The sequence below is a fragment of the Erpetoichthys calabaricus genome, chromosome 13 (assembly GCF_900747795.2).
Source record: "Erpetoichthys calabaricus chromosome 13, fErpCal1.3, whole genome shotgun sequence".
In the NCBI taxonomy this organism is placed as follows: domain Eukaryota; kingdom Metazoa; phylum Chordata; class Cladistia; order Polypteriformes; family Polypteridae; genus Erpetoichthys; species Erpetoichthys calabaricus.
The window spans coordinates 84,915,932-84,941,698 of NC_041406.2; the positions used below are offsets into that span (position 1 = coordinate 84,915,932).

General features: G+C 36.3%; 1 protein-coding gene across 1 annotated transcript in view; it reads right to left on the reverse strand.

Moving 5' to 3' along the window:
* Positions 1 to 25,767, reverse strand: part of atp9b (ATPase phospholipid transporting 9B) — a 320,223-nt gene that overhangs the window by 157,981 nt on the left and 136,475 nt on the right. The window contains exons 9-10 of the mRNA XM_028817197.2: positions 24,272 to 24,352; positions 17,483 to 17,558 (exon numbers count right to left, since the gene is read on the reverse strand). Of these exons, the coding sequence (XP_028673030.1) occupies positions 17,483 to 17,558; positions 24,272 to 24,352 (157 nt within the window). The remainder of the gene's footprint in view (positions 1 to 17,482; positions 17,559 to 24,271; positions 24,353 to 25,767) is intronic.

Genomic DNA, 25,767 nt, shown 5'->3' on the forward strand with positions numbered 1-25,767 from the left:
AAGAACAAACTGACACTGTGAAGCTGAAATTATAAATATGAAAGTGGATGGGAACATTAAATCAGATTTACCAAAATGATAATTTTAGTTATTATCTTTAAAACAACCACATAGGATAACATTTGATTGCATAGTTTAATACTGCATACTAAATCACACTTAATTGTACAATTCTGGATGTGGACGAAGCTGTGCGAAGTAATTAACAGATGACAGGGTGAACCAAAAAAAAGCAAAAGGAACAAATACTGTTATAGTCTTCCTTTACTAGTTCTCATAGTGGTAATACAAATTAGATCAAGAAAACAACTTCCCACTTGCAAACCTTGGTAGACTTATATAATTATATATCAGTAACGGTGCACTGCACAATAACATGCAGTGAATCCACTTGACTTGAGCATTTCTAGTTTTCCTACTCTTTCTCTGTACGTTTACCATTAGTTTGCTCAGAGGTTGATGCACTTGCTGCTTCCTGAGCAGCTCTTCTTTTCTTCACCCTAGCGGCCCGCTTCTTCCCTTCTTCCATCGGCATCTTTTCGCGTTAAAACTGTCGGTGTTTGTATTGCAATTACTTAGTACATTTTCCTTAATTTTTCACTTAAGCTGGCACTTAAGTCTTCAATCTGCCTCAAGAATGATTTAAGATATGAAGAGGCAGAGGAGTGACGGCAAAGGTGGTAGGGATGAGAACGGCCGCTGCCGAGAGTTGATTCTACAATAAAATAAAATAAAATAAAAAGAGGAATAACCTTGGAGAGGTCAATCATCACCCTGAAAGCGGATAGTAGATGTCACGTAGTATATGTGTAACAAATTTCAGGTCAATAGGTGAAACGGTTTGTGAGCTACAGGTGATTTAAAATAATGGACAGACAAACGAACAGCCATGGTAGCATAAGATATATACTATATACGATATATTATATAAATAAAGATAGATATAAGATAGATATATATATTAATATAAATATATATATATATATATATTTATAAAAAAATATAATATATAATAAATAAATATATATATATATATATATTTTTTTTTTTAAATATAATATATAATAATTATATAATTGTACAGATTACACATACTGTAGATACCATAATGGATGGACTGGAGTAGACTGATCCCCTGGGACAGTTTATCCCCCAGGATGAATGATGGCAGTGTTACTTTGATATGGCCTGAGTTTGGACTCCCGCAGAGTTCCATGGGACCTGTAGCTTGGAAGGGCTACCCTGTTGGGGTCTCTAAATTCTGCCAGGAAAAGGTCTCTCTAGTTCTGGGTCAAACATAAAAGGAGTCTCACTTAAAGGAGTCTGAGTAAGAAGGAAGAGGATGACAATCTGTGTGGAGGTGTAAGGAGACAGAAAGGCATTTTGAGTTACTGGATTATAAAATGTGGACTGACCTAAAAGCTTGTCAAGGTATATAGATGTATGATGCGCTCTGAGATGAAAACAAAAAAAAAGTTACATGTTTTTTGTGTGCAAGATGGCATAGGGGCAGAGTGGGTTCCTTCTTATTAGATATTTTTTTTCAAAGAGTTCCCTCAGTTTAGTTGCTGCATTTTTTGCCACACTTTCATAGTTCAGTACAGTTATTGCATTCCTGACACTTTTGTAAAGAGCATAGCTTCAAAAATCGACACTTGCAAGGAACCCTGCAAATGAAACACACACTTAAATGAATTTTACTCTTAGTTTTCTTTTCATTGTTCAATTAATAATGTATAATTTACAACAACAAAAAATAAGCCTTCTGGGAATTGTCATCTGGGACAGAATGACAAGTGCATCAACCCACTCAGGTTATATAATTCTTTGCACTGGTCATATTTGATGCTATTGGGTTTGATGCTAATATTTAAGTAAAAGCTTAATGTCCCTGTTTGGCAGTTACCAACAAGCCAAGAAGCTAGTTTTTTCATTCCTTATCTAACTGTGGTCTTCTAAGGGTATGAGATAATATTCTTCTGAAGGTCTGTATTAGTGGTAAGCTGGGTTGAAATAAAGGTTTGGAAGTAAAGACAGCCCCAGTACACAGAGATCCCTAGTGCTGAATGCATGGAGTATAATACAGAGAGTGAGATAAGAAAGAGATCAGAGGTAACAGTTGCATAAACTGCTTTTGAGATTTCTAACACTCCCCAGATTAAGAAAGGAAAAAAAAGAAGAAAAAAAAAAACCTTTCATGTTAGGTGCATGTCAGATGGGATCTGATAACATGATTAAACACTACAGTGGCTGTGAAAGACCTTTTTAACTAGGACAATATTCCCTGACAATAAGTTAGCAATGTAATGAAACCGGTCCAGAAACAAGACACTAGAATAAGCTTAATACTGTGGCCTGCTTTATTAGTATGCCTCAGTCCGAACCGGTGCCTGCGGGATGAGGCAGAACAAGCTTTAAGAAAGTGAAGATTCACCACCAGCTAATTTGCAAAAATTATGGAACATATTTGAGTTAAAAAATGCACCAGCACTTCTGTAACACACTTGTGCAGTGCACAAGCCCAAAGCATTCCGGTTTCTCTGAGGGTAAATGAGAAACTAACTTACTATTCGGAATGTGTACCTAATCAAGAGGCCATTCATTATATTTTATACTTAAAACCACAAAATTAACAAGAATATGTTTAAACTCCAAATTATAACTATTTTACAGTAGCGGTATAATGCCAATTTTTAACGCACAAAAACGGCAATTACTGGCTCCTCCTGGTAGATTTTATATCTCTACCTCAGGGAAGTAAAAAAAAAAAAAAAACAATCTGAGGTCAGCTTCATACTTTCGTTGGAATTGACAATCATTCCTATTATTTTTGTACAAAAAAATAAAAGTGCCACCTAAAGTTTCAAAAGGTCAGCATATGGGAACACTAAAGAGTCCACAAACAAGAAAGGGTAGACACACTTTTGCAGGAAAAAAAATCAAAACATTAGACTTATTAATATTCATAAATGTAATTAAACAATGCTTAATATTAACTTTAATAGCATGGTTTCATGATTTTCCTTCAAACATTAATCAAAGACAATCCCATCAATTTGATAAAAGAGAAAATATCATGACAGTCTCAGTACCTTGCAGTATTCACTACTTAACCTCCTCATAGAACAATATAAAATCTGATCAATATCCCCATCTTAATTTACCAATTCATTATCATGGCCTCGTTCTAAAGATGAATGTGCTATTAATATTAAATGAACATGATGGGAGAGCAAGGCCACTTATAAACTTAAATACATCCTAAACACTTCCAGAGTCATCAGGACTAGAGAAAAAAAATTAGGAGCAATGAATCATGTCTGGCAAGCTGTCTTGGAGGCGGCGAGAAAAAATTAGTGAGAAACTTATTATCAGTGCTAAATTACAGTAGATACAGATCGGCATTACAATGAACACTGTTAATAGCAGAGATGTCAAGCTCGAACATGATCCATAACCTTCAGATGCCCTTTCACTACATGTTAAGCAAAGGAAGGTAAAAGAACAGGGTGCATTATTGAAAATGAACAGCATCTTAATATGCTTGGGGTTGCGACATATTTAAAATACACTTATTAATGTAAGAATTGTACTTAATATCATTCACTGATAATCTAGTACAGTTAGACTTCAAAACCTGGAAATCTCCTTCCAGAGGTATAGTCCTAAACGAGTTCTTTTTTTAATTTATCATATAGATGTGAGATAACACTAGATGGAATAAGCATAGAGTGGCTCCTGCCATTTCTTCAGAGCTGTAAGGAGCCAAGTTAAATGTTTGGCTTGGGCCACTGCATGTGTACTGAGCTTCTTGTAAGCCTGTAAAACAGAAAGAGCTTCAGAAAATGGATGGATGGATGGAGTTGAAACTGTAAAAACACCAACTGGCTTTCTGGCTAGGCCACTAATTTGCTCTGATGTGCAGTAGTCTCCAAAAATAATGGACAGAAATAAAAAGCAGAAAGAGACAGCTCATCTAAGCACAATGCTTAGCAAGTATGCTAGATCTGTAAACACTATTGGAAGTTACTAAAATGAATGATTGCAGATATTACAACTAGCTCTCATAATTAATCACTAATATGAACAAAAGGCAGTATATTTTATTAGCATATTATTTCTAACATTTCCCTTCTTGCTTTTTTAAACGATTCATCAAAGGTTATCATACCATCCACATACTAATGCAGTAAGTGTCATACAAGATATATTATATTAAACACACACATACACTGTATATATTTTTATTACTTGCATGTTTATAGATAATCTTACAATCCATGCATCACTTGTAGCCACAATACAGTACAGTGTGCGCATTGCAAGAATAAAATGGATTAAATTGTCACAATCATGTCAACTGCAGTGATCACATACCTGTAGTGAATGCTATGGAAGAGCATTTTTTTTACTATTATTAAAGCCACATTCACTTGGTGCTCTTAATGCTGTTTTCGGAGACTACATGCTGCCCAATGTACTCGTCCCTTCTGGAAACACATAACTGTTTTACCGAAGTGCTGTGACTCACTTGAAGTTAAATACCACCCTCTGCCTGAAAAAGATTTATTGTTCTTTTCTCAGCTCACTTCTACTGATACTGTTGTATGGGCGCACTAAATTACTGTAATTTATAATACAAAATTAAAATATATGATAAAATTGCCGTATTAGCATATTTTGCTGTGTTTTACTAGGCCCAGATTGCTCAAATGTTGAAATTTGTTATGGTTGCTCCCTCTGTAAAGCTCATAAAATAAAATCAGCACACGAACCATTGTTTTCACCAAACATCTATTCTCAGGCACATTTACTACAATGTAATGTTAAAGTTTCGTTTATCCAGTGTACTTTCATTATACTTTTACAGTAAAATGAGATGTATCTTTTGCTAGCTGGTACAGAAACTTTGAAAAATGTAACAATGCAGCACGTGATACAATTAAATCCTCCAGCTCACACATATTCAGTAAACACAGCAACTGCAGTGAAAAACAGCAATATAAAAAAAAAAAAGATCAACAAATATGTAACAATATTAAATTAAAAAACAGGGATATTAACTGTGTAGCGTGTACCAGACTGAGTAAGTAACAACCACACAAAAAAACTTCAGTGACAGGATGGAGATTCAAAAGTGTAAACTGATTGTTAGTGAAGGTGCACACATATAGAAGTCTTCGTCACAGGTGACTAATTGTGAATTATCCATTTAATGGCCCAAAAGGAAAACCTATCTGCAAGTTTGTTGGTATGGCATCGAATGCTACAGTACAGAGTGGGACAGATAGGGTGACGCGTGTGGAGTCTCAGCCAATTGAAAAGTACACATATATTTTATATATATATATATATATATATATATATATATATATATATATATATATATATATATATATATATACATACATACAGTGGAACCTCAGTTTGCGAGCATAATTCGTTCCGGAAACGTGCTCGTAGTGCAAAGCACTCGTATATCAAAGTGAATTTCCCCATAAGAAATAATGGAAATTCAGATGATTTGTTCCACAACCCAAAACTATTCATATAAAAATGATTAATACAAAATATAAAGTAAAAATACAGAAAACAAATTAACCTGCACTTTACCTTTGAAAAGAATCATGGCTGGTGTGAGAGAGTTTCTAAACTCTTGTGGGATTCCACTCAACGGAACGACACGCGGAAGAGCGTCCCAAAGCAATCGCAGTCTCCCAGCGCTGTAGCAGTTCGCTGTAAAAGCGAATCTGAAAAGATCGCGGACGTGCTATAAGCATCTGCCGTCGATGGGTGATACAAGGAACAAGGAACATTATAAATGTGCAGGGCACTGCCTGACTGCTGTGTCTGTTTCAAGCTGAATAAAGCTGGTGTTGACTCAGCTTTGTGTCTTAGTGTGCAAGACGGGGACTCGCACGTCACAGCACACATGCGCACGCGTGCACACACACACATACACACACGCGCGCGAGCAAGCACACACACATACACACACGCACACACAGTCACAATGCTAATGCTGTAGTAAACAGTATACGCTCGTACGGATGTATACTATGAGTGAGGCACGCCGACTCAGACAGAGAATAGGAGACGATTGCCCACAATCCTGCAGCGAGAGAGAGAAGAACCATCAGTTCAGTTGTGATCACATGACGCTCAGCAGATAAATAGTATACATACTACTCGTACTGCAAGACCTTGCTCGTTTATCAAGTCAAAATTTATTAAAAATTTTTGCTCGTCTTGCAAAACACTCGTAAACCAAGTTACTCGCAAACCAAGGTTCTATTATATATATATATATACACACACATATACACATATATATATATATATATATATATATATATACACACACACATATACATATATATATATATATATATATATATATATATATATACATATATATATATATATATATATATATATATATATATATATATATATACTGTATATACACATATTTTATATATATCCTCTTTAATAAAATCCCTGTGTGTGTCCAGGTGTCCGTGTGTGTGTGTCTTCTGGTGAAGTGCGCATGCGCGGGGCACGGTGTGATGCGCGATATTACTGTCAAAGAAAGTTTCAGGCGTTTTACGGAAATACAAACCAGTATTATTGCGAGAGGAAATTAAAGGTACACAATATAGTGACTCATATTACAGCCACATACAAGCCAGTATTACTGTCAGAGGAGATTAAAGGCATATTACCGACGCGCATGCCAATATTACCGTCAGAGAAAATTAAAGGTATATTACGGACGTACAAGACAGTATTACTGTCACAGAAAATTAAAGACACACAATACACAGCGGCAGCCCACAAAGAACAGTCAGATCAGCAAGTAAACATCAACAAAAGAAAGGCAGAAAGAAAGAAAAATACGACCAACAAAAAGAATGAGGTCAAAGTCCCTTGCCATTTAATATAGGCTGTTCTACTAATGTTTATGCACTACTGTTCTAGCGCCTGTTATTGTAATGGGCTAAATGACTAGTATATATATATAAAATAAACTATATATATAGTAAAGTATATACAGTATATATACACAGTGGAAATTCAGGTCTCGAACGTCTCGGACCACGTACAAATCGGGTTACAACCAAAAAGTTCGCCAAACTTTTGCATCTGTTCACGACTATACACTCGGGTAACGAACAAGCCAGTTTCCCTTCCGGTTTTGTACACGCCCAGGATTTCTGCACATGTTCAGTCTCTCCCTGTGCAGCGAGCGAGCGAGAGAGACTGAGAGCCAAAGCAGAAGAAGTAAACAACACAGAAGAAGTAAGTAAACATTTAGTTTACTATTACGCTGTGCATTCTATGGTATAATTAACTATTTTTGTGCTTAAAAATCTTTACAAAAAATACATATTTACATACAGCTTGTATGGTCCGGAACGGATTAATTGTATTTACATACAATCCTATGGGAGAAATTACTTTGGGTCACAACCAAATCGGGTTGTGACCAGAGTTTTGTAACGAAATACGGTCGTGACCCGAGGTTCCACTGTATATATATATATACACACATACATATATACACATATACATACACACACAAACATATTCCTTTTTATATTTCAGCCGATTAACTGATGGCATTATAACAGAGGTCCATTAACATAAAACAGAATGTGGAAGAAAGTGCACAATGTGTCAGCTACACAGATTAATCTACCATTCTGCCACCTTCCACATTCATTTTAAGTTTGTTTCAAAGGTGCGTGACGACTTACCAGCTGTGCTACCTGCCATTCTGATGCCGTCTACTGAAGTTATCGCCTTTATGTGGTCTTCCAGTTACAATGCAAGTGCCTTGGCATGTAACCACATATAAATGATAGTAAAAGTTGTTTGCAGCTTTGATCAATGAGGGTATAAAATGGAAGATGGGCAAATCACAAAGAGGGGAAGTTAATACTGAGGACTGACTGATGTCATTTATGTTAGGTAGAATGCCTAGAGGGGGCTGGGTGGTCTCAGGGCCTCGGAACCCCTGCAGATTTTATTTTTTCTCCAGCCATCTGGAGGTTTTTTTTGTGTTTTCTGTCCTCCCTGGACATCGGACCTTACTTTTATTCTATGTTAATTAGTGTTCTCCTATTTTATCTTTCATCATCATGTAAAGCACTTAGAGCTACATTATTTGTAAGAAAATGTGCTATATAAATAAATGATGTAGTTTACATGAACAACAATAGCAACATATACAATGGAGTAAACAAAGTAAAAAGTCAAAAAAAATCAAGAAAGACTGGAAAACTTGAAAGTAAGTATAGTAAGTGGAGGAGTAATGAGATTTAATGAAAGGAACTTTACAACTGAGTGCAGTAGCCCAGGTTTGATTTAAATTTTGAGACTGATGTGCCTAAGCCTCAGACAAGTATGTAGATATGGCTGGTACTGTGGAACAAATGATGGCATCAATAAAAAAAAGGGATGTAGTCAATAGTGAAAACTCATGTAAAGCACAAGAGCCTGTGCCTATCTCATAAGCAATGGAGGTGCAGGGTAGGATCCAGCATATACTGTAATGGAATCAGTTGATACATACCAAAGAATCAATAGATATCCATATACTTAATATAACTGTATTTTATGGAAAATTAAACTTTTGCATTTTATTGCAATGAAAACCAATTAAAACAAATTATATTTTCTTTGTTGTGCTTCATGAAACAGTTACTAGGTATGTTTACTGAGGCAATGAGCAGTCACCATTCTGAGACAAGACAGCCCTCCAATGTAGACATGAATTGCCCTGCATATGATAAGATGAGAACTCTCCAATTAGCGCTACCACTTCTTCAAGCTGCCGTAGATGGAGACAGTAGAGAACAAATGATCTGCCTCAAGGCATTTGGAAAGAAGTAATTTGTATTTTTTGATAGGAGTGAATCAAAAAAATGGTCTGCAGTGCAAAATCCTAAGATTATGAAGTAAACTAACACAAATTACACCGGAAAGTAAAGTATTTTTGCTGAAGGGGTTAGGTTTTCCTGAAGTTAAGGATCTTTAACCATCATGGAAGCAAAACTTATCAAAAATTAAATGCTTTAAGGCTTATGGTATACTCATTAAAAGAAAAATTCAAGGGGGAAATTTATGGGCTTATGTATGATGTTAGTGTTAACATTGATTATTACTGTTTAACTGTAATTATTACCTAATCCCTTACAATAAAACAATTATTACTATTATTATTAATATTATTAACAACAACATTATTAATATTACCCGTAATTGCAATTTTTATTGTGTCAGCCTAATGGAAAAGGATCAAATCTAGATACAATAACCTCAGCAATAAATCACATAACAAAAAACTGTAACCATAAAACATGTGCTAAAATAAACGACAAAATTACTTTTAAACAAGGTCACATAATTTAATCACCCTAGTCTTAAAATTGGTTATTGTGCCTATTCAATTGATGCATTCTCCACCTACCTACATGGGTTTTCTTCTTACATTCCCAAAGACACAGGGGTTATGTTAAATGAACACCACTCCCAAAAATATTTGTTTTCCATGTTATTTACCCCATGCTGTTTGTAGTAATGGCCGAGAAAAAAATATAATGTTATGTTTTTAAGCAGATCTGGCTTTCTCTCTCATTCACTGGTCAAGAGACCTGACTTCAATTCAAAAGCACAGTATTATGGAAATGAGCTTTCCTGTTTACGATGTATGATGACTTATTAATATTTTAGCAAAAAATGCATATGCTTTGCACATTTTGAGCACTCGACTGGATAACGGACACATGTGATGTGGGTAAAAGTGAGGATTTTCTTCTCTTTCCATGGACGTTTTTCAAATACTTTGCCAAGGTAAATCACTGGTCACTATTGCCTCCTACTATTGCATAAATTTTTTTCTGTCATACTTCATGAAAACATGAGAATAAATTTTTTTCTGAGCTATCACTACAAGTTACATGGGATAGATAACATATAAAAAAAATTTCTTTTTTCTGTGGAGTATTCCTTTCACTGGCTCTGTGTGCGTGATTAAGTCCTGTGATTTACTGGCACCCTGTCCAGTGCTGGTTTCTGTCTCTATCTTATGATTCCTCCACAAACCTGAATTGAATTAAACATTTTAAACTATCCATGATAAGGAACTCTGCTAGCTTCATTGCGATTTTAATTTTATTACCTTTAAAATGCCATTTACTTTTTAAGTCTCATAACCTATGATTGGGTTGAGAGGGGAAAAAAAATCCTTTCAAATGGCAGATACATAATGGTCATCAGAGAAAGATGTTTTTAATACCCCCCTCCTTGCATATGAGTTTTAAACTATGAAGTGTGGCTTTTCAGTTAAAAAAAATAATAATTTTCTTGGATGTTAAATATATAACCACTTCAATTAGTGTTGTTCTAAGAGATGAAATCACTAGAAATCAGATATCAAAGCAGATGTGAGCCATCTGTTAAATGGATGAAAGCTGTGTGCAAAAATTCAAGAATAAATGCTTGAGTGTATAATGTGTGTAGAGTTTTAGCTATATTTACTAAGTAGTCCAAAGTTATTTACAAGTTCTGTCTTGTGCTAGTATTGCCAGGATAGGCTTCGGCCCCAAGTGATCCTGAATTGGACTGAGCAGGATGGGAAATGTTATGTAATCCCTCACTTAGAAAGAGCAGAAGAAAAATGACACAATATGGACAATTTAAAGTCTCAAAATAAAGTTATTCTGCCTTACCCCAAAATAAAAAGCATTATTATTTTAAAAATAAAGTGAATTGAAAGTCATTAGTCTACTCCATGCACTAACGAGCACCATAACATGTAGTGTTCTTCGGTGATGCACCTGTGGCTCATACAGTCTCTCAGGATGACTGCTTGAACAAGAGAATCAAGGAACAGTAAGAACTATTACCAACATTAGGCAGAAATAGGTGGCCTGCTTTCAAAAACTGAAGGGATTAATTAAAGAATGGGATTAGAATGGAATTATGTACAGTATATGTATAACACAGCTTTGTAATTTTCAGTGCTGCAAATGTTTTATTCTAAATCCCGTTTTTTTTATACTATGGATTATCTTAATGTCTTTAATTTTCAAAATATTAACTCTTTAAAGAAATTGGAAAATGTGTCTTTCAGGTAATTAACTTTAAGATTTGTCAAGAATGTTTTATACACAGTCCATTTTCTCACAAAGTTTTAATATTTCTATCAACAATTTCCCATAAATCAATTTTTAAGCCCAAACATCAAGAACATGACTAGATACACACATCAAATGGTTACAAATGTAAGTAGCATAACCTTCTTTGACTTGTACTCTACACATCGTACTATGTAAAACTTAACATTCCATTAGCCTTCTTAATGACTTCTGAACACTACCTGGAAGTTAAAAGTGACAAATCCACTAGGACTCGTAAGTCCTTCTCATAAGTAGTAGTTTCAATTTCCAGAACTTCAATTGTTTATTTAAATCCCACATTCCTACTCCCTACGTGTAACACTCGACATTTTCTAACATTAAATTTCACCTGTTACAAATTTGCCCAAGCCTATATGCTGTCCAGATCCCTCTGTAATGATTTAACGGATTCTAGATTATCTACCGATCCACCTAGCCTTGTATCATCTGCAAATTTAACCAGCTCATTATTTATATTCATATCCAGATTACATAATAACATCTTAAAAATAACAGCAAAGTAATAATTACTTTATGATTTCAGAATCAAGTTTTCAGATCCTTGCCAAGTTCTGTTGTTGCGGGGCTCACAGAGTTTTCTCCAATTAAAATTTAAGTAACGCATAATATTATTATACTGTGAAAATAGTAAAACAGCATAAGAGTTAGTAAGATTAAGATAAAAATAAAAATATCCTTTTCATCCTTGTTTCGTCTTGGTAGAGTAATATATATTGCTCTACTTTCCCCTATTGTATTATTAATATGTAGCCTTTGTCAGAATGCCTAATCTCACAGATTTACCACTGTTTATAAGGTATTATAGTATATAACTTATCCCCACCTTCCCTTCTATATCTATAACCTCAGGCAATTAGATGTAGTAAAAAGACAAGCAGAAGTTACACATAAAATAATGTATTACTGATAATATTCATAAATGATAACAAAATGCAAAGTACATTTGAATATTGGCAACCGTACCACCTGATTAAATGGTGATATGTAGTTCAGGCGGCACACAGACTTGCAGTTACTTAAATGTCTCTAGTTAAGGCATCATTGGTGCTCAGCTTCCTGCCACATGTCTGTTCAATATGGCTGCTGAGCTGTGCTCTTCATTGTGTTGTCTTCATCATCACAGGTTAGCAAAAGAGAGAGATACTTCTTCATCATATGTTGGTTGGTAAGAGAGAGATACTGCTACATCATCACAGGTTAGCAAGAGGGAGATTGTGAGGATAAACACGTACTTTTATAGATGTTCTGTCCAACCCCTAGAGCCAATAGGACATCATGGTACTTAAAGGCCTTTGAGACTTGCCATTTCCAAACAGCCATACCTCAGACCAATGGGGGAATAGAACATCTTAACACCTGCTGCCAAACCATATGTTAAAGTACACCTTAGCCTACTTGTGGGGGGTAGAATTGACTTTAGCAAAGAAACACTCGGCAAACTGGTTTAAGACACATCCCCCAAATCCTGTCATAAAATTCAAACAGAACCATTCCTAAGGGGGGGGTGGGTAAACACTAAATTACATTGCTTTGCCTAAATTACAAATAAAGACATACAAAATATTCATCAAGTTATATGTAAAATCTCACATCACAACAATCCTAAAGATATCTTTTCAGGAGTCTGCCATACTAATGATGCCCTTTGTGTTTCTACAATGCTTCCTACTTTGGTTTAAGTGATTTATTACAGCCTGAATACAATTTGTTAACAATTCCAAAAGTTAACAAAAGAAGTATACCTTTATATAACTCTCTATTATATTAAAAAAGTTTTCCGTCGTGTCCACGATATTCAGCTTTAACCACTCGCCTCCACACTGCTCGCCCAATCATTACTCCTACCGTACACATCCTCTCTCTGTTCCACTCCATGACACTCTCAGTGCTGCTAACTCGCCCTAATATGCAGTCGGTTATAATGGCAAGGCAGAAGAGTAAATTATCTATTCAAGAATGTTGAATTTTACATCGCGATAGAAAACAGCAAGAGCTGATAATAAACACTGAAAAAAAGAAAATGAACAAAAGAGAGCTGCATATAATAAAAATGAAGAACAAAGAAAATCGTTCAATAAACGAGAAAGAGAAAAAATATCCTGAACAATATGCGAACAGAAATCCAAAAAAGCAACGTTTCCAGAATGTAAGTTAGTGGAAAAATTAATTCATAATATTGCTTTTGATGAGGCGTTAATGTAATTTACTTTTACTTTTTTAATTTTACTTTTTACTGCATTTTAGTATTTATTGATATTTAAAATAGACAGCTGTAGTGAATACTCAAGTAACTGATTTTCTGTCTATAATAACTAAGGACCAAACTGTCCTCCTCCCAGGCCCCGCATACTCCTCTGTAGAGCATCTCTCTATTATAAATAAAAATCTTGGAAGGCATGGAACGAGACAATACGTGATCTTCTCGGAAGACAATTTGACATCCCGTGAGAGACACTGTAACATCACGCGAGACAAGGCAGGGAGACAAAAGGACAGCTACTGTACAGTCTTTTAAATGATCGACGCGCAGCGCGACAAGCACAACACGCAGCTCGGCAACAGCAGCTGATCAGACCGCATCTTCTTAGTGTGGGTCCAGTAGACCCCCCCCACCCTTCACAACACGAGTGGCAGAGACGTCAAGTGGCTGGAGTGTAGCGTGCCCATGGCAGTGGGTGGGGTACGGGGGTGGGTGAGCAAAGCGAGCAGGGGGCAAAGCTACCTGGTCTCTTTAAATACAAACGCTTTCTCTAATGGAGGAGCATTCCGACGGCCTTCGAGTAGCTCAGCCTTGAAAGAGCGGGTGCTGCCCCAGGGTTGGCGGGCGAAGGAAGCAGGGCCCCCTAGTAATTTAAGAATATTATTTTTTAAACTCTGAACATATTTTGTTTTTTTTTTCTCCTACATGTTCACTTCATAAAAAAACACATACAGGGTTTTCAGCAGGGTAATAAAATGTATAAGACACACATTTCAGGCTTGATTACTGGGAAGCTTCTTGACTGAAACTATGCAGACTACCTAATATAGTGGAACCTCGGTTCACGACCATAATTCGTTCCAAAACTCTGGTCGTAAACCGAGTTGGTCGTGAACTGAAGCAATTTACCCCATAGGATTGTATGTAAATACAATTAATCCGTTCCAGACAGTACGAACTGTATGTGTATATATATATATATATATATATATATATATATATATATATATATATATATATATATATATATATATATAAGTTTTTAAGCACAAATATAGTTAATTATACCATAGAATGCACAGCGTAATAGTAAACTAAATGTAAAAACATTGAACAACACTGAGAAAACCTTAAACAACAGAGAAAACTAACACTGCAATAGTTCGCACTATAGTGCTAGAAACCGCTCGCTAAAAACACTTTTTTTTAATGAGTTTTAAGCACAGGGAAAAAACGAACATTTGAAAAATCCGTAATTTAATAAACCACCAAGAAAATTAACATTGCAACAATGCAGGCTACGAACCGATCACCGTAAACAGAACTGAAAACAAAAACAAGCCTTCTCTACCTTATATGTGCGTCCCTCCCTCTCTCGCTTGCTCTCTCTCGTGCCTGTGTGTGTGTGTGTGCGTGCGTCTCTCTTTTGCGAGCCTGGAGTGCCTGTGTGTGCGCGCCTCTCTCTCTGCTCCTGTGTGTGTGCGCGCCTCTCTCTCTGCTCCTGTGTGTGTGCGCGTCTGTCTCTCTTGCGCTCCTGTGTGTGTGTGCGCGGCTCTCTCTGTCTCGCGCTGCCTGTGTGTGTGCCTCTGTCTCTCACGCTGCCTGTGTGTGTGTGTGTGTGTGTGTGCGTGTGCGTGTGTCACGCTCTCTCGCTCTCTCTCTTGCTCGCTGCACAGGAAATGCACAGGGAGAGACTGAACATGTACAAACCGAAAGGGAAACTGGCTTGTTCATATAGTGAGTGTGTGGTCGTGAACCGAGGCAAAAGTTTGGCGAACTTTTTGGCCGTAAACCGATTTGTACGTGTACCGAGATGTTCGTGAACCGAGGTTCCACGGTATATATAAAATAGTGAAAATGTAATGGGAGGACTGGAATCTGAACCGAGATGGATTCCTATCCTTCAACTGGCTGGGAGACAAACATCATAAGACACACAGATAAGAGCTACACCAGGCTAGACATCCCAGCAACAGTGGATGGGACTTGCTGAGATGCCATCTTACAGGATGAACAAAATAGATGTATTGTTATGCTGGTCGGGATGCTCCTAGTCCCTATACCAACCGGAAGGCCATACATATGGAACAATGGAAGACTGCCTTCCATGTGTAGGTAGATCCTCCATACACTGGGTGGCAGCATCCCTCATGGCGAGCACTGATATGGTCGCCCATAGGTCAGCTTGGGGGCCGTGGTCCAATAGAGCTACCCTGTTGGGTTCCTTGGGGGTTGCCAGAAAATGAGTGTTCGAGTTTGTACCCCGACGCCAGAAGTGCTTCCCCGAAGATGAGGTTTTGACACTGGAAGTACTTCTGGGTTGGGTTGAAAAGAAGGTCCTCAACTTCACATGGACAGTCTGAGTCTGGAGTGGAGTAGAGCAAAACATAACTGGGAGGAGTGGAGGTGCAAGAGAAGAAAAGAGGATTATTTTCTGTGCTGTGTTGTGTCAAATAACGGAAGCAGAACCTATTAAAGGTATTTTGATGAGTAAAAGACTGTGATTTGAATGCAGGATTGTATTTGGGGATTGAGGCTCAGTGGCTCTCTTGTGTGGTCACAACAGTCACTGGCCTCTTGGAATCTCATTCTGGAAAGAATTGACCCAATGATAGGAACTGCCCTTCATGACTAGCACTTGTAAACAACAGCCTACATTAGGGAAGTATTACTATCATTCTGAAAAGCAACATCAGGAAAATGTAAGAGGCTAATATAATCCAGTAACATTTATGAAAACAAAAATCAGTGTTGCAATGAAACAGGTTCATTTTACATTTACACTATTAAATAACAACATACCATGCGGACAACCTGAATAAGAAAAGCACCTGTTTTAGCTTTCTGGGTTTGACGGTACTCATTCAAGTAATTTTTTGCCAAACTTTTCTGTTACTCACTGGTTGGCCACAAGCTTCATATAAAGAATGAATGTGCTGCTGAAAACTTTCATAGATGTCAGCAAAGGAAATAAAATTTCAATGATGAGCAGTGTGATTACTTGTCGAGGTCAACCTGCTGGTCAAGGTCAGGCCCAGATAAAAGTGTTTGGGGAATTATGTGGGGAACACCTCAGAAACCTTCAGCTCCAATTGCCAGTGCCCTGACAATTACAGAGGAGACAGACCACAAATCAATAGCGTGGAAGATCACTAACAGCACACTGATGTAAGTGTATAAGGGATTCAATGCACCGTTGAAAACTAAGATGACATAAACCCAGATGGTATGCATTCCATTAGTAGGTGTATTTGTTAGTGTCATTTATGCAAAGTTTATCTATATGGTAACAAATATATTTTTGTAAGAAAGTAACTAAAATTGGATTGGTATGTAGCACATGTGTTCTTTAAGAATGAGTATATACACAAGTATTTGTATTCTGTACAGAAATACACTAGTTTTATTTCCCATTTTTTTTTTTTTTTTCTTTTTTCAAATAAGTACTTACCAGCATTCCAGTTATACTTTTTAAAAGACTTGTACTTTAAACAGACTTCAGTATCAGACATTGTTCTAAATCACCAAAGCTGAAAACAGGTGTATAGAGCTTACAGAGATGTTGTGATGCTAAAGCACGCCGCCACATTTACTGATATGTTCTTAAATTATTGAAATGGATGTGCCAAGTACAATTCTAAAATTCTTGACACTTTTATTTTAATTTAACTTCAACCCTGAGGAAAGGGTTCATTGGGAATGTTAAATTACAGAGCCAGGACTAGATATTGACAATGTTCCAATTAAAATAAGCACCTTCTTAGTTCATATATTATTCATAGATGCAGTGACACACAGATACTGTAGAATGGCTAGACAGGAAGTCAGAGACAGACTGACACAGATTGCCCTACAAAGACAGAAAGAGATCACAGTAACAGTAAAAAGGAAAATATTTACTAAAAGAGAGGGGACAAAAACATTGATTGTTAATATAGATTTTCTTTTCCATTTATTTATTTATTTTACTTTTAGAGATTGGAAGGGGTGCCAAATACATTTTAGACAATTCTAAGGTAGAAATAAAACTTCTGCAACAAAATTTAACATAATATGGCACAGAAACTGATCTCACCAGAAGCTACTATGGTGCTGGCCCAGAGAGTGTTTTCAATGCTGAGACTTTCATGGACTGGTGGATCAGAATCTTCCTACAACCAAAAAAAAAAAAAAAAGAATTAATAAGTGCATACATATATAAATATATATATATATATACAGTAAAAACCTAACATTTTTCCAGACACTCTTTATTTAGTTCCAAGTCATGGGGTCTTGGGTGTCGTTCTATTGCTAGGCTTGAACTTGTAAATTCCAAAATATGGGCACCTTTGCACTTTTTTCAAACATCTCACTGACACAGTCAGCCCATCTAATCTGTGGGTTTAGCATCACTGATATTGACCAACTGCAGTTTTAAATAATTTATAAAAAAAAAAATCTAGAATATTCTCAAAAAAGAAAATTTGAAATTCCCGTGTATAGCGTTGCTTGCTCAATAAGCACACAAAACAACATGCGCAGGCTGATGGAGCAAAGGCATGGCCTACCCAAGCCCAGCCAACCCTCAGTCCTGTTGTATCAGCCCTAGTGTTTGCTATGTGCGTGCGATTCTCTTTATGTTTTTATAAAAGTCCTAAGCATCCATGGCTTTTGTACCCCTGTGGAGAGTCCTAAAACCATATACCCATGGATAAGGCAGGCCGACCTATATATAGTAGAAATACAGAGGTTAACTCCAAAGTATCCATCAAAAACAGAATCTGTATGTTGACCAAAGCATTGCAAAAATAATTATCCAGGAAAAACAAAACAAATGGGAGAAGTTAAAACAAGATTGAAAAATACAGCTTCAGGTCACAGTGATGAGATGTTTTTTGTCCAAGGATGACTTCAAAGCGGAGGTCTTAAAAATGGAACATGAAAAAGGATAGGAACTTGAAATGTGTTGATCTGTAGTGAGTAGTTTGCGATTTGGCAGTGTTTATAACAAAATCTGTCAGTATCCAATTGCCAACACATTTCGAAGGATGAATCCCCTTCTTCTGGGGGAATTACTATAGTACAAAATTACAAAGGAATAAAGAAAACACATCATCTACTGAATAAAATGTAGACACCTTAAAAGTATAAGAGGAATAATTGTGGATTATTAAAAGTAAATTACCTCTTACAGAAGCAAAATAGTTACTATAAAAATGTTTTATATAGGTACGTATCTGGTAAAGGGTCTGGTTCTGATAAAATGAGTCAAATATATTGGAAAGAAAACAGAAGGTTATATTTAATCCAAATATATTGAAGGAGTATATAGAATAAACGAGGCACAGCTTACCTCCTGCTTACAAGATCACCTGTGAATGAAGCCATTTGTTATTTTAATATTTAATATTTTAGCTTTTTAGGTAGTTTTTTGATAGAGGTGTGTGGGAATGAATATACAGTATATAGCAAAAATTAACACATCAGTACATGTAACACATGTAAAAATGGCAAACAGGAACTTAACTCTATGAAACAAAACAAAAAACAGAAAGGACATTTCCAGTTAGCCCTCAAAAAATGAAAAAAAAAATTACAATCAGAAAGTAATGGTTATGAAAAACAAATCTACTGTCTGTGTGTAAAGTATGTAAGTAATAGACGCTTACCCAAGATTGCCAGAGGCAGGTTGGGTGCATGGACTGATTCTGTTGGTGCCAATTTCTAACACTACCATTTGTGTGTGCCTCAAAAGAAATCAAGATTCATCACACCAGGCTATGATTTTCCAGTCTTTTGTGGTCCAGTTTTGGTTAGTCTGTGTCCGCTGTGCCCTCAGCTTTCTGTTTTTGGTTGACAGGGGTGGAACCCGACGTGGTCCTCTGTTGCTGTAGCCCATTTGCCTCAAGGTTTGATGTGTTGCACACTTCTCACCACACTTGTATAGAGTGGTTATCTGAGTTACGGTAGCCTTTCTTTTATTGTGAACCACTCTGGTCATTCTCTTCTGATCTTTCTCATCAAGAAAGCATTTCCATAGAACTGCCACTCACTGGGTGTTTTTTTTTTTGTTTTTCACAACTTTCTGATTAAATTCGACAGACTGCTATGCATGGAAATCCCAGGAGATCAAAGTTACAGAAATACTCAAACCAGCCCATTTGGCACCAACAATCATGCCACGATCAATCACTGAGATCATATGTTTCTCCATTCTGGTATTTGATGTGAACAATAACTGAAGCTCTTGATTTGCATGATTTGATGGTAGCACCCTGTTGTAACATGATTGGCTAACAAGATAATTATACAGATAGCAGGTGTTCTAATTTCTAAGTGAATGTGTATATATATATATATATATATATATATATATATATATATATATATATATATACACACACACATACAGTACTGTGCAAAAGTTTTAGGCAGGTGTGAAAAAATGCTGTAAACAAAGAATGCTTTCAGAAATATAAATAATCTTTGTTTATTGTTATCAATTTACAAAATGCAAAGTGATCAAACAAAAGAAAAATCGAAATCAAATCAATATTTGGTGTTACTACCTTTTGCCTTCAAACCAGCATCAATTCTTATAGGTCCACTTGCACAATGTCAGGGATTTTGTAGGATTCTAGTCAGGTGTTTGATCAACCAGTTCTACCAAACAGGTGCTAATGATCATCAGTGTCACATGTAGGTTGAAACACAGTCATTAACTGAAACAGAAACAGCTGTGTAGGAGGCTTCAAACTGGGTGAGGAACAGCCAAACTCTGCTACCAAGGTGAGGTTGTGGAAGACAGTTTCATGTCATGGCAAGATTGAGCACAGCAACAAGACACAAGATAGTTCTACTGCATCAGCAAGGTCTCTCCCAGACAAAGATTTCAAAGCAGACTGGGGTTTCAACATGTGCTGTTCAAGCTCTTTTGAAGAAGCACAAAGAAACGGGCAACACTGAGGATCATAGACACAGTGGTCAGCCAAGGAAACTTAGTGCAGCAGATGAAAGACACATCAAGCTTATTACCCTTTGAAATCGGAAGATGTCCAGCAGTGCCATCAGCTCAGAACTGGCAGAAACCAGTGGGACCCAGGTACACCCATCTACTGTCCGGAGAAGTCTGGCCAGAAGTGGTCTTCATGGAAGAGTTGCAGCCAAAAAGCCATACGTCCGACGTGGAAACAAGGCCAAGCGACTCAAGTATGCATGAAAACATAGGAACTGGGGTGCAGAAAAATGGCAGCAGGTGCTCTGGACTGATGAGTCAAAATTTGAAATATTTGGCTGTAGCAGAAGGCAGTTTGTTCATTGAAGGGCTGGAGAGCAGTACAATAATGAGTGTCTGCAGGCAACAGTGAAGCATGGTGGAAGTTCCCTGAATGTTTGGGGCTGCATTTCTGCAAATGGAGTTGGAGATTCGGTCAGGATTAATGTCTCAATGCTGAGAAATACAGGCAGATACTTATCCATCATGCAGTACCATCAGGGAGGCGTATGATTGGCCCCAAATTTATTCTGCAGCAGGACAACGACCCCAAACATACAGCCAAAGTCATTAAGAACTATCTTCAGCATAAAGAACAAGAAGTCCTGGAAGTGATGGTATGGCCCCCACAGAGCCCTGATCTCAACATCAATGAGTGTGTCTGGGATTACATGAAGAGACGGAAGGATGTGAGAAAGCCTACATCCACAGAAGATCTGTGGTTAGTTCTCCAAGATGTTTGGAACAACCTACCAGCCGAGTTCCTTCAAAAACTGTGTGCAAGTGTACCTAGAAGAATTGATGCTGTTTTGAAGGCAAAGGGTGGTCACACCAAATATTGATTTGATTTAGATTTCTCTTTTGTTCATTCACTGCATTTTGTTGATTGATGAAAATAAATGATTAACACTTCCATTTTTGAAAGCGTTCTTTGTTTTCAGCATTTTTTTATACCTGCCTAAAACTTCTGCACAGTACTATATATATATATATATGTGTGTATATATATATATATATATATATATATATATATATATATATATATATATATATATATATATATATAAAGATACTCTTTGGACTGTACCATCATATTTATCTTCCAAAGTGCTATCCCCCCCTCATACAAAGCTATTTTGATTTGGATGGAATGCTGCACAATGTGAACCAGAAACATATTGCAAATTATTTTGAGTAGGAAACCCAACAATGGTAAATTATCTCCTAAATTAAAATAAAGTGATGTGGGGACTCATTAGCTGAAACACTTTTTCTTTTTTGTAATGCACTGTCCTTAAACAGGCACTTGATTACAAGAGGCAGCCATTACTCACTATATGCTGCAGCCTCGGTTAATCTTAACTGATAGACTTCTAAACCACGTCTGATTGAAAGGAATGATAAACTATTTCTAAGTTTTGTGATGTAATTTTTACAATTACTAATAATTAGAAGCTGAAGTACTGAGTAGTGGAGGGAAAAAAATGAATACTTCAATTTGTAGGCGCTCATGAGCAATCAATACAGTTTAACAATAAATTCCCCTTGAAATGAAAGGGATATTGAAAGGCTGCTTGATTTGCATTGCTCCATTGTAATTAAAAAGAAATGTCAATAGGTTCAAAAACTAAAATTGATTCTTGTTAATGCAGATACCAAATTTACAATGGAAATATTAATTTAAGTGGACGTATATCATAAATTAGAACCGCACCAACGTAAGAAATCATTTTTCATTTGCATAGCAAAAGTCCACTGTTGTGTGCCCCAGCCTTTAAGGTGGATTAATGTGAAATAGGCAGGAAAAAAAGGGAGTGGGGGGGACTTATGGCTGTAACAAGCAACTTTCCAGAGTGTTGTGGTTATATAGTAACAGGAGATTGTCACAGATGATGCTTAAATATCAGACACACACACCAAAAAAAAAAAAAAAATCAGAAGTTTAAAAGAAAAATAATTACAAACAAGGCCCACACACAGTGGAACTGTGGCAAATCAGCAAAATCCAAATATAGAAAGTTAACATTCAAAACAGATATGGTTTACATGTGCTTTACCAAACATTTGGTCATCTTTGTTGGTATCTATTTGTAACGCCCCACTTCTCTACTGTGTGCGGTTTTCAGCACAGCTTGGCTGACAGTCCTATTTTATATAAGGGACATCAACACTGTTGAACACCCCCGGCACTGTTAATCCCACCCCCACCACTGTCATTGTGTCCCTCTAAATGAAAACATTTTACTAAGCTCTCATCCTTCCATCATGTGCTACATTAAGTTATATATCTACATCCTGTTAATTTTCATTTGATGGATGACAGCATCGGAGGCCACACATGAAGTTAATGTTTAAAGTACATTTTCTTTCCCTTCCCCTCCCACATAAAATTGGAAGAGCAAATCAAGGTCATTCTTTAAAGCCATGGACACTGATCATAAATCTGCTATGATTAAACTACCACCTCAAAACAAAAGAATTATTTATTTTCCTAACTACACTCAGAAATAAGGTTATTTATTCCTTTACAGGGGGACCTAAATGCTCTCAGCTGAAGTCCTCAATCTGTTTGATGACTCTCGTCTTAGTATTTATGACAATTTTTCCCCTTTCTCTATCTATTCTTTTTTAATTAGAGATCCCTGCTCTAAAGCAGAGAAAGTCAAGAAGTGAAATGGGATCATACCCCCATTAAGCTATCCAGCTAATCTAACAAAAATCAACCTTATGCTAACAATTAACCTACTCAAGCAGAAATGTGAACACACTGGCTTCTGAAACTAGGGGAAGAGATACGATTTCGACTGAATGACCTACCTAAAATGTGATCCTTATTTTGAAAACTAGATAAAAACATTTTTTTTTTTTAAATTAATTTTTCCCTATTACACAAAAAAGACTGGCAAAGACGTAAAATCATTACATTAAAAGAACAAGTTAAAAGAAATCTAATGCAAAGCTACTCAGAGATGTCTGCAAGAAAAAAAAAAGGTTCCCCCTCAACAAAGAAAACGTTTGACAAAAAGAATATACACAAAAGTGAGTCAACCTTAAAAGTCAGAGAACAAGTTACGCAAAAGATATGAGAGAATGAATCAGAACAGGAAATGCTCTCTTGCTAAGCCTTGTGTGTGGCCAAGAATGAAAGCAATAAACAAAGATCCTCTTTGTGGTTGAATGCTCACTACAGGCCCCTTTTCAGTCTGTTGTGGCTAATCTGCTATTAATAAAAACATTTTAAAAACAGTGACCTGAATGGAAGAAAACCTGTAATTCATACATAACTAATGGCTTTGACATGAAATTTGCAGGGAAATGCTGGACTAGAAACCCCAATTTAAAGACGCCACTTTAATTAAAATTAGAAAATAAACTTTCAAAACCTAACAAATGCTGTAAGTCGTAAACTGAAACAATAACAGAAGATGACCTATAAATGAAAAAAAGTGCAATGATTCATTTGCAGCCATTAAAATTATGCAATTGCTATGTGCATTAAGGATTTTCAGGAAACCTGAGTCTATAAGTGAAGGCCTCGGGCACACGGCAGGAAATAGCCCCAGATGGAGCGCCATTACATGGTAGGGCACAACGATGTACAGGCCGACACTCCCATCATCACATTCGAAAGTTGGAAATAACCGTAACATGTGCATATATGGGAAGTAACCAGATAATCCAGAGAACAGACAGTATCCAAGAAGGGCACAGAACCAAGCTCCTGAAGCTAAAAAGCAGCAACTCTAACCACTGAAACACAATCCACCCTAAAATGAATGGCTTCATTTAGATTAAAGTAGCGTTTATACTTTCAGATAGGCTGTCAAGCAAGGTGTCATAATTAGCAACATTCAAATTACAGGTTAATAATTACATTTCATAACTGACCCGAGTAAAAGTGCCTTCAAAGCTGTGGATGTCTTGTTGTGGTCTCTGTGCATACACATATGAATTGATTGAAAATAGATCCTGTGAAACAAAACATAAAAAGAAAAATCACCTAAACAAAAATACAAATGCTCATAAACAGGAAGATATATATTTATATATACACACACACATTTATAAACATGAATTCACATAAAACAGAAAGATGCTTTCTTAGAAAAATAAAAATGTCAGCCCACAATTTCCATTCTGCTGAAGAGTGTGGTGGTGTTTCAATAAACGCAGAACCACAGAGCATTAGAACATGATAATAGAAAACGTACCAGTAACAGTGTAAAATTTTGCCTATATATGAACTTTAAACTTTTTTTTTTTGGCTGCACTGCAAAATCACCTCAGTTACAGCTAACACATATGGGGCAGAACATGGGTACATTAGGGATTGTAGCACTATGGCCTTTTCTATAGAGCTTTAAGCACGTTTTTCAATAAAAAAAAATAAATAAATAACAGCCATTCTAGTAATGACAAAACTGATCATTTCTTTCAGGCAAAATTTAGTAATTCATTAAGATACACACTGTTATTTTTTTCTTTACATCTAATTCAAGTTCTCAGTATATTATAAGATACAAACAAATAAATAAAGCAAACATGAAAAAGTCACAGCAAGAGAGTAAAGCATACTGCTAAAACATTGTTTTTCAGTTTGCTACTTAATAATGGTTAAATTTGATTTATTGTCATGATATATTATGATAAAAACAAAAAAATCACAAATGAGAGATCTTTCAGCCAAATAGGTCCGTTTGTTTAGCGAATAGCAAAGCTGTCCCAATATCTCATCCACATACTCTTAAAGAAAGATTTTCAGGTTTTTTGCTTCAACTCTCATCTTGGTAGTTAGTTTTAGACTCCCACAACTCTTCAAGTAAAGAAGTGCTTCCTGGTTTCATTCCTAAATTTCCCTTTGGAACAATAAAGAACTAACTAACTAACTCTCTCTCTCTCTCTACATGCACTTCAAGGCATATCACTATGGAATGATTTAGAGTGATCACCATCATAGCATGCTGTAGGCTTTCTTGCATTCCAGGTGGACATAAGAACATGAGAAACTTTACAAATGAGAGGAGACCACTCAGCCCATCAGGTTTGTTTGTTTAGCTAATAGTCAAGCTGTCCCAATATCTCATTCGGATACTTCTTAAAGGTTTTTAAGGTTTCTGCTTCTCGGTAGTTTGAGCCAGACTCACAGAAAATTATGGCACAATGAAATGTGTTTGTTGCTACTGTGTTATCCATTACTTAATCGTTGTTGTTTCATGATGAAAAAGGAATGACATAATTGATCCTGGTTTCACACTTTAAATTAACAAAAGGTGAAATTTTAATAAGCCTGTGTAGACTTTTGGCATCCATTGAAATTACACAATACTGTACAATACAATACAATTTATTTTTGTATAGCCCAAAATCATATAAGAAGTGCCACC